The following is a 13,443-nucleotide window of genomic DNA, read 5'->3' as shown; positions in this document are numbered from 1 at the left end:
TTCAGAAAAATAATCACTCAGTGCCCCCCTGGAATGCTACATTCTTTACTCGAACAAACGGTAGGCACCCCCGCTTTGGGGGGAAAAAATAATCATGTTTTGAGAGACTGATCTTACAGGATAACAATGAGACAACTAGACCAGGTTACCCTTTTTAAAAAATCCAGGGGGGTCTGAGGGATAGCGCAGCGGAGAGGCCCCTGCCTTGCACGCAGCTGACCTTGGTTTGAGCCTCGGCACCCCCTGTGGGTTCCTGAGCCCCGCCAGGTGTACCCCCTGACCAACTCAGGTGAGGCCAGACGGCCCGGCTTCCCACCAAGATACCAGTTACCAGGCTACTCAGGGCTCCTGGACGGTGCCAGCGACATCTGAGGCGGGTTCCCCCCACACCGGGAAGCTCTGATCTAGGTCTTGGGGAAACCGAAGTTGTTTGATCACTGTTTCTACACTTCGAGTATGATTAACAGTAAGAGAACGACATTTCTCTGTTGATGTTCTCAGGCGTATATTAAGATTTACCAAGGAGAAGACCTTCCTCACCCCAAGTCCATGCTGCAGGTAAGCAGTTCCTCGGCTTCCTCGGTGCTGGCCTTGTCCCCCGAGCTGACCGCGGGCAGTGCAGGCCAGGCCCTCCTTTGCTGGGGTGCCAGACCTGCTCAGCGCTGCGCAGCCCGCACCGTCACTGTCTCCCGCCTTGTCCTGGTCCGGGGAGGAGGGGTGTGTCGTGAAAGCCCCACGGCCGCTGCCCACTGGGCCTGGTGCTGCTGCCTGGCGCGTGGTGGGGGACGTGGGTCTCATCAGGTGCAGGTGAATCTTGCCCCTGTGGTCGATGTTTTATTGTTGTTTGTTGTTTGCTTTAGTGGATCATAGTCTTGGCACTAATTTGCTAATTCCTAGTGAGCTTCCTGCTATTTCCCACTTGTCTGATTTGGAAGGTCTTGATGTCTTCCTTCCTTCCTTCCTTCCTTCCTTCCTTCCTTCCTTCCTTCCTTCCTTTTTTCCTTCCTTCCCTGCCTCCTTCCCTACTTCCCTCCCTCCTTCTTTCCTTCCTCCCGCCCTCCCTCCCTCCCACCTGGTACAACCTAGGACTTACTCCTGGCTCTGCATTCAGGGATCACTCCTCACGGGGCTCGGGACCATATGGGGTCCCAGGCATCCGACCCGAGTCAGCTGTGTGCCAGGCGAATGCCCACCTTACCTTTATACTATCACCATAGTGGTTTTGATATTTTCAACATGTCATTTTGTTAAGGTGTAATTCCTTATTGGCTGGATGTAGTCCATTTAGTACCAGATGTTTATTGAGTAATAAAACGTTTTCACAGAGAAAGCTAGAATCTGGGATTGATGTTCTAAAGGTACATAGTTTCCATTTTTGTTCTGGCGTGCAGCTATTTCATTTAAAATCGAAGCCAAAGGAGTATGTTGTTGAAGGTTTAATTTATGATGACCTTACATGTAAGAACACTATTGGTTAGAGAGATAGTACAGTGGGAGAACGTGTGCTTTAATACGCAGCTGGCCCGGATTTGATCCCCGGCACCCAATATGCACCGCCAGGAGTGATTCCTAAGTGCAGAGCCAGGATTCACCCCTGAATACCGCCAGGTGTGACCCCAAAACCAAAAAAATGAAATACTATTTGGCACAAATTTGGCAGAAGAGTTCATTATTTTGTAAATGGGAATATGTAGAAAGCTGAAAAATAGCAGAAGGTGCAGGACGGTCATTCTGGGGGAAAGCGTTCCTCTGAGTATTTGTGGGGCAGCGTCGGAGGTGGCGGGATTCATGGCTTGTGCTTTTCTTCTCCTCAAAGGCCACTGCAGAAGCCAACAACTTAGCAGCCGCCGCCTCTGCCAAGGACATCTACCATAAAAGTATGGAGGAGGTACGCAGAGCACTTTCTTTCCTTTTTTGAGGGGAGGGGTGGGGGACGGAAACACACCCAACAGTGCTTGGGCTTCCTCCTGGCCCAGCGCCCAGGGGGCACGCCCAGCGGGGCTCAGGGACTCCTCTGTGGGGGCCGGGGATCGAACCCGTTCGACCTCGTGCAGGTCATCATCCCTCTGAGCATATTTTCCTCTGGGGTTGCGCTGGGCGCTGCTCAAGGGTGTCAGGATTTGAACCCAGGTCGCTCCCGCAGCTGCATGCTAGGCAAGAGCCTTAAACGGTACTCTAGGGAGCCCCACTTTTGGGGCTGGGGGGGGTCACACCTAGTGGTACTCGGGGGTGCATTCAAGCTCCGAGTTGTAGCTGAGTTCTAAAGTTCAGACTTGATCATGTCGGCAGGACGCTGGGGCCCGGGGCACACTGGACGGTGCCCGCCTGGCCTGGGGGTGAGGTGTCAGGCCCAGGGGTGCCGGAGACCACCAGGGCCACACCTGCAGTGCTTGAGGTACCCCATGGGGCTGGGATTGGACTCAGAGCCTTGAGTGTCCCGGGCTTGGCTCTGGCCCTTTAACTGTCTCTCTGGTCCCCGTCTAATGAATGTGAAGGTGATGCAGCAGCAAAGTTGTTTTCAGACCCTCCTGGTACTGGGTCACTACGTGTTGGCTGTCCCTATCCCGTGTGCCACTGGCCCCTGGCCCTTTCAGCTGCTTTTCAGAGGAAGCGTGCCCAGATCGTTAGTCCTGGTCATCCGTGGTCCTCCTACTTAGCTCAGACATTTGCAGATCCGCACGCTTCCTTCGGCCCGCGGGTTTGACGGGGCGCTGGGAGAGAATGGAGTATCGTGCGTGTGTGTTTTTAGGTGTGTGGAGGCGAGAAACCGTACTTGTCTCCAGAAATTCTGGAGGCGAAGCACAACGAGTTCCGCCAGCTCGCTCTGGATCATTTCAAGAAGACCAAGAAGATGGGCGGGAAGGACTTCAGCCTCCGCTACCAGGAGGAGCTGGAGCAGGACATCCTGGAGTTCTACCAGAACTTCTGCAAACACAACAGCAGCAAGAACGTCTTCAGCACCTTCCGGACCCCCGCCGTGCTCTTCACAGGCATCATGGTCCTGTACATCGGCTCGGGCATCACCGGCTTCATCGGCCTGGAGGTGCTGGCGCAGCTGTTCAACTGCCTGGTGGGTCTGCTGCTCATCGCGCTGCTCACCTGGGGCTACATCAGGTACTCGGGCCACTACCGCGAGCTGGGCGGCGCCATCGACTCCGGGGCTGCCTACGTGTTGGAGCAGGTGAGTGCTGCGGGCCGGGCCCCCAGGTGCCTCCTGTGAGCATCCATTATTAAATACCTGGGGGGAGAGTTTCACAGGGACAGTCGGTCCATCTTAGTGCCCTCCGCTTTTTCCCAAATGTCAGTAGTGGAGTGATGCACCCTTTTTTACTTGTAAAGGGGACACACCAAGCTACTCCATTCTCTGGGCCGTTAAAAAGAGTCATCTTGGGCTGGACCAATAGCACAGCGGGTAGAGCGTTTGCCTTGCACGCGGCTGACCCGGGTTTGATTCCCACATCCCATATGGTCCCCCGAGCACCAACAGGAGTGATTCCTGAGTGCAAAGCCAGGAGTAACCCCTGAGCATCGCCGGGTGTGACCCAAAAAGCAAAAATAAATAAACAAATAAAAAGAGTCATCTTGGGACTGGATTGCTAGCCCGGGGGTGGGGTGCTTGCATTGCACTTGGCTGGCCTGGCTTTGATCTCTGGCAACCCCTATGGGAGCCCTGCCAGGAGTGATCCTTGAGCACCACCAGACGTGGCCAACAGCCAAAAATAAATAAAAAAGTGTTATCTTCCTTGTAAGAAGAAGCTGCCTTGGGGCTGGAGAGATAGCACAATGGGTAGGGCGTTTGCCTTGCACGAGGCCGACCCGGGTTCGATTCCCAGCATCCCATATGGTCCCCTGAGCTCCGCCAGGAGTAACTCCTGAGTGCAGAGCCAGAAGTAACCCCTGTGCGTCGCCAGGTGTGACCCAAAAAGCAAAAAAAAGAAGAAGAAGAAGAAGAAGAAGAAGAAGAAGCTGCCTTAAAAATTAATGTCCGTTAGTATCCTCCTTCGAGGATAAGGTCCGTAGTATGTGTTTGCTCTGCCTAAAAGTTGTCCTGAATGCAAATAAGCGTTCCAGCTCAGACCATGTTCCTCACAGGAAATTTAATTATATTGATTCTGTTCTCCCTTCCATGATGAATGTGCTCCCCTGTAAATCAAGAGCCTTGAAAAATAAGAACTTAAAAATCCCAATCCTTGATCCTTTTAATGGTGGCAGCCTTGATTCTTTTAATGGTGGCAGCCTCTTCATTTAAAATCTCCCAGGGGTGGGGCTGAAGACATAACACAGGTGCGAGGGCATTTGCCTTGCACACAGCTGATCTCGGTTCGATTCCCAGCATCCCATATGGTCCCCTGAGCACCGCCAAGGGTAATTCCTGACTGAGTGCAGAGCCAGGAGTAACCCCTGTGCATCACCGGGTGTGACCCAAAAAGGAAAAATAAATAAATAAAAAACTCCCAGGGGCCTGAACAATAATAGCACAGTGGGTGGTACACTTGCCTTGCATACGGCAGATCTGGGTTCACGCTCTGGCATCCTTTGTGGTCCCCTGAACACCACCAGGAGTGATCCCTGAGTGCAGAGCCAGGAGTAAGTCCTGAGCTACGCCAGGTGTGGCCCAAGTCTTCCACCCACCCCCCCCCCCCCAAAAAATCTCAAAAGCCACGACCCTGATATGAGCCCCATGTCCAGACAAGTGCTGAGTGCGTGAATAGATCAGCCGGCTCGGGAGAGAGGCCTGCCTCTTCCCCTGCCCCATTCCCTCCAGTTGCTTCCTTCCCCAGACTCCCTGCCCCTCCCCCAGCCATCACATTTTCATTCTTCTCTGGACCATGCCGAGGACTCTGTCTTGCTCTTATGCCGTGGTTTGGTGGGTTTTTTTTTTTTTTTTGGTCTTTTTGGGTCACACTTGAGGACAATGCTCAGGAGTTACTTCTTGTTTTGCACTCAGGAATTACTTTACTCCTGGTGAATTATTCCTGGTGGTATTCAGGACATCCTATGGGGTGCCAGGGATCCAGCCCGGGTTGGCTGCGTGCAAGGCAAACACCCTTCTCGCTGTGCTATCACTCTGCAGGACAGACCCCCTCGTCCCCGCCCCCCCCCCCCCCCCCCCCCCAGTGTTGTATTTTGTTAACCGATGTGTCAATCCCACGGACTTTTGCAGGCCACTTCTCACATGGGCAACTCTACTCAGGCTGCCGTGAGAGAGACGGTCGTCGGGAAACCACCTATGGACAAAAAGGCTCAGTAACGTCTTTCACAAGAGGATCCCTCCGGAACCCAACTAGCCCCTACTGATTTCTGGGTCTCTGCCATGGCCATAGGCCGGCACCCAGGGGAGCGGATCTGGGTCCCCTGGGAGAGCTGAAACACGCACTGTGAAAGGAACAGACTCTCGCCTGATCCTTGGTGGAGACCCAGCTCGCATCTTTGTCCTTACTGCTCTGCTGTGTGCACTTTAGGGGGGAAGCCCGCGGGAGAGTGGGGGGCGATCCGGTCCTCACGCGCCTCCGAGTGCCTTTCAGATGGGATTCGGGCTTTCGCACACCCAGTGTGGGGGTTTGAGACCCTCATGAATGATTCTGCGTAGGGGTGAAATCGCTCCGTTCTCTTACACCTTTCTCTTTTGAGAAGAAAGTCTTTTCCTTTGAACAAACCTTCTAAAAGCCTAGAACTAAAGACCGAGAAATGACACCATGACACTTTAAAAATCTTCCCCACGCTTGCCACGTGATGTGGAAAAATCATGTCTTACCGAACTCCGTTTCTTACCTTGAAACTCAAGGTCTTTGACACGCTCTTGTTGATTTTGGTTTTTTCCCCTCCTCCTGCCTTTGTTTCTACAGCTTCTTCCTAAGAAAGAGGCTGACATGCCTTGAAAAGCCAGAGTGGCTGAAAATGAAAGGGTGGGGTCGGAGACACTAAGAAAAAAAGAGTTTAAGTGACCTCTGATAAGCCACTGGAATTTGTGCCTTGATCAGATTCACGCTCTGTCAGTTTACATGCATGTATTATATTCCACTCACACAGTGGTCACTTGAGAGGTTTTTGTTTTTGAGCCTTTTGATACGAACAGAAATTTATTAGGGATTAGTGCAGAAAGACATTACCAAATATTATTGAGATCCCATTTCATGTTGACTAGCAGTCTTGATCTGAAGTGTGCATTCCTATTCTCCTTTGTGCTAATGTTTTTTATTAATGCAACTAAAACCGTCCCTTTATTTAGTGAGTCTCCCGATATTTAAGTTGACTTGACTAATCTGGTAGCTTTAAAATCCTAAGGACCAAAATTCATCCAGATAGAGAAAATTATCTAGAACTCTTTTTTAATATACCCTTGATTATATGATTTTTTTTTTCTTTTTGGTCCACATTCGGCAGTGCTCAGGTCTTACTCCTGGCTCTGTTCTCAGCGATCACTCCTGGCAGGGCTCGGGTGAACCTATACAGTGCTGGGGATAGATGCTGGGTAGTAACTGCAAGGCAAGTGCCCTACCCATTGTACTATCTCTTAGGCCCGAGATAAAAAAATTTTTTATCTGCTAGTTGCTTTTCACCTTTGATTTGTAGTGGTGAATTATCATGAATTCTGACTTCCTAAAACTTGCCTGCAGGTATTTATATAAATATTCAGGTATGTGAGCCTTAGTTATTAAACTAATGAAGAAGGTAAAGTCTGAGTGTAAATCCTATGTACGTAAAGTGTGAATGGGAGATGAAAAAAATGAGTCTTTTCTAAAAGCATGTAATCAAGACTTCGCTGCTTTAACACTTTACCACTCATGTATTTTTATAAGTACTAAAGTAATTCTGAGCTTTTAAAAAATCTTTCCTATTTTCATATATCCTTGACTGAAGTTTTTGCCTCTCTCGCCATTTCTTTTGTTCTTTCACCACTGAGTTTCAGAAAAATTCCAGCTTGTTGTAAAAGCAACTTGCACGTGAGTGATGTTTATCTTTGGCTGTTGAGATTATTAAGAGTTTGCTTCTGAAATTTTGATATATTTTCAGGTAACCTTTCTTCCCCTGGGTTTCATAATTCCTTGGTAACACCTTTGCAGATGTCAAGATACCTAGCTTTTAATGTCTTTTTCATAAGCAGACGCGCAGATTTCGGAATGATTGTTTAGGGTGTAGAGTTCTGCTCTTTTAATGGTGAGGAAAGGATGATGTGTTTAAAAACCTCATTGCACTAGTCGTAGTTTTTAACCAAAAATACGATCATGAAAGGTTTAATGAAATCTTACAATGTAGTTTGTTTATCATTTCTGTTGGGTCTTAGAAAGAAATGGCCTAATTATGCTGGGAAAGTTCTTTTTTTGTTGGTTTTTTTCTTATGTCTCTGGAAAATGAGAATTCTGATGAATTTTTGGAGCACTCTTCCGCTTAATTAATTTTAAAAGATATGCATTCTGATTTGTCTATAACTAGTCCCGGGGAGATTTATAACCAAGTTGGAAAGAATGTCTTTACCTAGAAGCTTCCCTTCGCCTCCTCTGTGGGTCAGGGACATTGCTTAGGACTGGAGACCTTCTTAGCTGGCGTCTCTTGCGTTCCCCCTGCCGACCTGCCTTTCTGCCTTGGTGCCAGTATCAACCCAGAGCTTCACACATTCCAAATTTGCGCTGAGCTGCTCCCCAGCTCTTATTAGCACTCTTGCTTCATTACTTTGGATGTTTCTGACAGTGTATGGAGCACATTCCTGTTACCACGCAAGAGGCTCTCAATTTTATTTTATTTTATTTTTGCTTTTTTTGGGTCACACCCAGCGATGCACAAGAGTTACTCCTGGTTCATGCACTCAGAAATCTCTCCTGGCAGTGCTCGGGGGACCATATGGGATGTTGGGAATCGAATTTGGCTCTCCCTCGTGCAAGGCAAACGCCCTACCCGCTGTGCTATTGCTCCAGCCCCTCTCAAAATTTTTTTATTAAAACAACTCAGTATTTAAGTAGTACTGTTTTTTTTTTTTTAAATACTTGGTTAGCTTTCATTTTTGTTGCTGAGGGGGTCACACCTGGCAGTGCTTGGAGAGAAATGTACTGGGGATCGAACCAGGGCCGAGCACAAGCCATATGCTCTACCATGTAATCTACCCAGACTCCCCCTCGCCCCGGCTTTTTGTTTTTTTTTCTGGGGAGTGTGGGGGTTGCAGCGTTCGCCTAAATCCTGCAACTTGGCTGTTCCTGGCTCTGTGCTCGAGGGTGACCCCGGCTTGGTCGGATAAGAGGCAAGCACCCTGACCCCAGCTATCTTCTTACAGTAAAGAATACTAGAGTCTTCCTATCCCCCAGTATCGCCAGATGTAGTAACTCCTGAGTGCAGAGCCTGGGTGTAACGTCTGAGCATCGCTCAAAGACAACCAAAAAATTCAGAATCAGGCTAGACAGCAGCGGGTAGGGCAAATTGCCCTGCATGCAGCTGACCCGGCATCCCATACTGTCCCCCCGACTCCCACCAAGTGATCCCAGAGTGCAGAGTGTGACCCAAACACCTCCCTCTGCCCACGCTCACCAAATGGAATCAAAGTTTTCTTTCACTGAGAAATATTTCTAGATCGCTTTGTAGACAGAATGAAGGTGAACTCTCATGTACAATGACAAACATCTTGAGAGTTCTGCCTTATTTTTTACAGTAAACCAGGGAATCGACCCCATGCAGAGTGTATTAACTCCAGTTTTTTACTATCTAAAGTCACCTCTGGATGTTGTTTTCCGCCCGTTCTCTTTTCTGTGAAGTGAAGCGTTTGGGCAGAGTCTGCCTCCCCCGTACGCTCAGCACGCCAACACACCCAGTGTCCCACCTGGCTTGTGAAAATTGGCCCTGTGAGAATGTGCGTGAGAATGAGTATCTGTGCACATGTGAGTTATAAATTACAGTAGGTTGGTTTAAGTCCAGGCAAAGAGAATGCAAGTTGTTGTATTTTTATTCTTACTTTTTAATGCTGTAATCTGTGTGTGGTTGAAGTGGGCCTGGGGCTATTCCTGCTTCTCCTATGGAGTGACCCCATGTGGTGCTTGTGGGACCGTGTGCAGTGCAGGGGACTGAGCTGGGATCTGCCCCGTGCATGGCAAGCACCGTGCAGTTTGCCTGGCCCTCTGATGATGGGATGTGCAGAAGTCATTATGAAATGCAATTTAGGGTGATTTAGGATGGCTGTCATCTAAGGGGGCCAAAATTGGCTACATCATCCCAACTTACATTAAGATGCAGTGACGGTGTCATCAATCAGGGCCAGAATCAAACAAGCGCAGCTAAGGACTGTTGTGTGATTGGTTTTATGCCATTAAGCAGCTCATTGTAAAGACCATTTGCAGTTGAGTAATGTTCTTTGTCAATGATGTTACAGTTAGATTTTGGGTTGTAGTTCTTACACATTCTCTCCTTGGAGTGCATAAGACCAACACGGAGGCTTTCTTTTCAAAATGTAAAAAGTGCACATTTGATGCAGGGTTTGACTCAGTTATCGAACACGCATTGTGGAGCCAAAGTGCATGCACACCACGTGCACGCACACAAACACGCATTTAGGTTTGCAGCTTTTTATGTTCAGGGACTGCCTTACATGATCTCGGGGTCAGCTTGAGAGTCACCCCCCCCTTTTTTTTCTTGGCCACACCCAGCAATGTTCAGGGTTTATTCCTGGCTCTGTACTTGGGGGTGCTCAGGGGATCATATGGGGTGCCGGGGATCGAATCTGGGTTGGCTGTGTGCAAGGTGAGTGCTCTGCCTGTTGTACCATCACTCCAGCCCCAGAGAGTTCCCATTTTTATAAGCAGTTTCACAGACTCAGAAACCGTAATGAGAAAAACTTCTCTGTGGGGTGGGAAAATGGAATTCAGGGTTGACTGGGGGCAGGTGGGTGATCTGAGTGGAGCTTCAGGGTAGGGGGCACAAGCACAGGCTCCCGGGGTTCAGGGCAGTAAGGATGCCTCTCAGTTGGTAGGCCAGTTAATTTTTTTTTTTTTGGGTCACACCCGGCAATGCACAGGGGTTACTCCTGGCTCTGCGCTCAGGAATCACCCCTGGCGGTGCTCAGGGGACCATATGGGATGCTGGGAATTGAACCTGGGTCGGCCGCATGCAAGGCAAACGCCTTACCCGCTGTGCTATTGCTCCAGCCCCAATTTTCTTTTAACCTTTTAAGTTAGGATGTCACAGTGCCTTCTCTGAGAAGTCAATGTCCAGTATCCCTCCAAACAGAATTGGAGTCAGAACTTTGGAAAATATTTCTTGTAAGAAGGAAAATTTAGAATTGTGACTTTAAACCCCTAAATTTTCCATACAAAGAAAACTGAAACCACAAATAAAAACAAAAAGGGAGGGGAGGATCATAATTTTGAAAATTGCCAACAGTTTTCCATACATGGAACTTTGAAAAATGATTCCCCCCGCCACCCCCCACAAAAATTAGGGCAGGCAGGTTTTTAAGGAAATTTTTCTTCTTTGGGGAAAGAGTTCCGTGTGCCTGATCTCAAGTTTAAATGTAGTATTCTTAAGACCACAGAAGGGTCTCATCTGCTTCCCAAAGTTTTCCCATTCCAATGCCATCGTTGACTTCAGCCTTAATAAAGGAGTTAATACTGATCTTGAACTTAACAGATTGTTCTTTTCTGTTTTCTTTCTCTTTAAAAACTGAGTTGCTTAAGGCACTTTCTCAGATTCTTGCCTTTGACTTTAGAATGCAATCCGCTTTTTAAAAGTGCAATGAGACCAATTTACGCCATCGCTATAATAAAAGCATGTTTGTTTCTTATTTGCAAGAATAAAGATCCCTACAGCCTGATTATCTGTTGTCTTTTTTTTTTCCCCTCTTGACAGGTGGGATGGATTGGGGTGTGAGCCCGATGAGTGGGCTCCCTGAGGGGTTGGAGAATGGGCGTGAGCCTCTACTCCCCAGCCCTTCAGCACAATCTTGAACCCGGACCTTTGTGGCTTTGTCCTACATAGGAGGCTGTGGAGGTGGCCCCCAAATCACAAATCACTTTTTTTTTTTGCTTTTTGGGTCACACTTGGCTCTGCACTCAGGAATTACTCCTGGCGGTGCTCACGGGACCATATGGGATGCTGGGAATTGAACCGGGGTCGCCCATGTGCAAGGCAAACGCCCTACCCACTGTGTTATCGCTACAACCCCTCACAAATCACCTTTGTAGTCACAAGGACCCTGAGGGTTGTCCCCTGGCTGGCTGCCCTCTGGAGCCCACCATTGAATGCTTCCTCTCTGGGGTGAGGTTGCTTCAGCTCAACTGAGGCCCACCTGCATGGCGCAGTACGAGCTGGCACTGAACTAAAGCACATTTCTCCACTGGTGTGAAACACAGTAGGGTCAGCCTCCACCTGCCTGACATTTTTATTTTATTTTATTTCATTTTTTTATAATTTTATTTATTGAATCACTGTGAGAGCAGTTACAAAGCTTTTAGGTCTAAGTCTCGGTCATACAATGAAACACCCGTACCTTCACCAGTGCCCATTCTCCACCACCAAAAACCCCAGTATACCCCCATCCCACACCCTCCCCCTACCTGTGGGGCAAATTATTTCCACATTACTCTCTCTCTACTTTGATCACATTCAATGTTTTGACACCAGACCCACCATTATTATTTGGGATTTTACCCCAACACTCAGATCTGCTGAAAAGGCAACAGTAGACAATCTGTTTTCTATTGCTGGTTATGAATAACATAGCATGTCGCGTGGCTGCAGTAGTGGCCACACGATTTTGAAATTCCGAAATTTTAACACTTAAATCTGGAGGGATTTCTGCCAAAACCTGCTGGGTTCTGAGATTTGCTTCTGAGTCTCTGGGATCATGGCCGTTAAGCAGCTTGATCAGGAACCAGAAAAGCCGTTCATGGGCGGCGACTTAGGGTCTCGTTGGGACTGGGAGGAAAGGGCCGGCTCCACCCCCATCTTGTGAGGCCCCGCGTGTCTTGTCACTGAGGGCCCAAACCTGACTGTCCAGTGGCCTCTGGAGGATGGTGGTCACCGAGCTGCCTAGGGGGAGCAGGCAGAGGGACAACAACCTTTTACCCCCCGGGGTGGCCCGGCAACAGTAACCTACTGCAGGGTCCAGACACATTTCTGCCAAAAGCCGCTGGGTTCCGAGATTTGCTTCTGAGTTTCTGGGATCATGGCCGTTAAGCTGCTTGATCAGGAGCCAGAGAGGTGCCTGGCTGTTTTTAGGGCACGGGGGATGTTCACAAGTAGCGCAGGGGAGTGGTGAGGGGTTGGGGATGCTCGGCAGTAGGCAGGCCAAGCAGGCCAGCAGTAAGGATGCAGAGCTGCCCACGCCCATCCAGTGAAGGTGACTGTCAGGTCCCATGGCGGGGATCACACCGCAGTTCAGCGGTTTGCAAAGGAAGAGTGGGACGTGCATCGGAGGGGGAGGGCGCTGGAAGCAGGTGGGCACCTCGGCGGCTGGGCAGAGGCTGAGGCGAGGGAGTGTAGGGTGGGCCCGTGGAGGGGAAGAACAAGAGCAAACTTGGTCCGTTCTACCCATGCATCTCTCGGCAGACGGTAAGTGACTTCTAGGAGCTTGAGATCAAAAAAGGAATTAGAGCTAATTAGAATTAGTCTCATAACGTGGACTGCAGGCCTGGGCTGTGAGCTCAAGGGTGGCCATTTGCGCTGCGAACACAGATGCTGCCCACGGCAGCCCACTTACAACAGCCTTGGTGCAAAGATCACAATCACGGTCATCCTGTTCATTGATTGCCTCGAGCAGGCCCCAGTAAAGTCTCCTTCGTCCTAGCCCTGAGATTCTAAAAAGTGCCATATTCAAGGCTCTTTCAGGGTTAGGAGAATGAGACACATCATTGTTACTGGCATTTGGGATATTGGCTACGCCACAGGGAGTTTGCCTGACTCTGCAAAGAAGCTTTTTTAAAAACACTGCCTTGTTTTAGTTTGGGGGCTACATCAGCACTGCTCAAGGGTTCCTCTTGGCTCTGCGCCCAGGGATCACTCCTAGCAGTGCTCGGTGGATGATACGGGATGCCAGAAACTGAACTTGGGTCAGCAAGGCAAGCGCCCCACAATCGGGGCCCAGCACTGCCTGTATCCTAGAGAGGTTTCTGAGTGAAAGAGTAGAACACTGTCAGGAAGGAACGGCCCTTCTTTGCGGCCCAGCCTGTGTCCAGCTGGACGTGGAGACGAGAGACCGGGGCAGTGCTCTGGCAACTGTAAGAGAAGCACAGTCCTGGAGTGAAATGAATGACTGCTGGACGGACAAAAACTAATGCCCACCCCAGTTAGCAGTTTAGGCTGGCCATGTGGCAGACTGAGAGCTTGAATCACTGGAGGCATGTTCTGGAATATTCTTCAAAGGGGAGAGAGGTGGCAAGTTCTTCAGGGCCAATTCCTAGGGATTCCCTCTTGCCTTTTCAGTAGGCTTTGGAGGGGTTTCAGGAATGGGATTTCTGGTGAACTTAT

General features: G+C 49.4%; 1 protein-coding gene across 1 annotated transcript in view; it reads left to right on the top strand.

The window, feature by feature from the left end:
- ATL3 (atlastin GTPase 3) overlaps positions 1 to 7,908 on the top strand; it is a 51,613-nt gene extending 43,705 nt beyond the window's left edge. Inside the window, exons 10-13 of the mRNA XM_056131749.1 lie at positions 502 to 558; positions 1,817 to 1,888; positions 2,750 to 3,181; positions 5,165 to 7,908. Coding sequence (XP_055987724.1) covers positions 502 to 558; positions 1,817 to 1,888; positions 2,750 to 3,181; positions 5,165 to 5,251 — 648 coding nt within the window. The 3' untranslated portion in view covers positions 5,252 to 7,908. The remainder of the gene's footprint in view (positions 1 to 501; positions 559 to 1,816; positions 1,889 to 2,749; positions 3,182 to 5,164) is intronic.
- The last annotated feature ends 5,535 nt before the right edge of the window (positions 7,909 to 13,443 follow it).

The sequence above is a fragment of the Sorex fumeus genome, unplaced genomic scaffold (assembly GCF_029834395.1).
Source record: "Sorex fumeus unplaced genomic scaffold, SorFum_2.1 ptg000093l, whole genome shotgun sequence".
NCBI lineage: Eukaryota > Metazoa > Chordata > Mammalia > Eulipotyphla > Soricidae > Sorex > Sorex fumeus.
The sequence above is the reverse complement of the archived record's forward strand: the minus strand, read 5'-3'. Positions and strand labels throughout refer to the sequence as shown.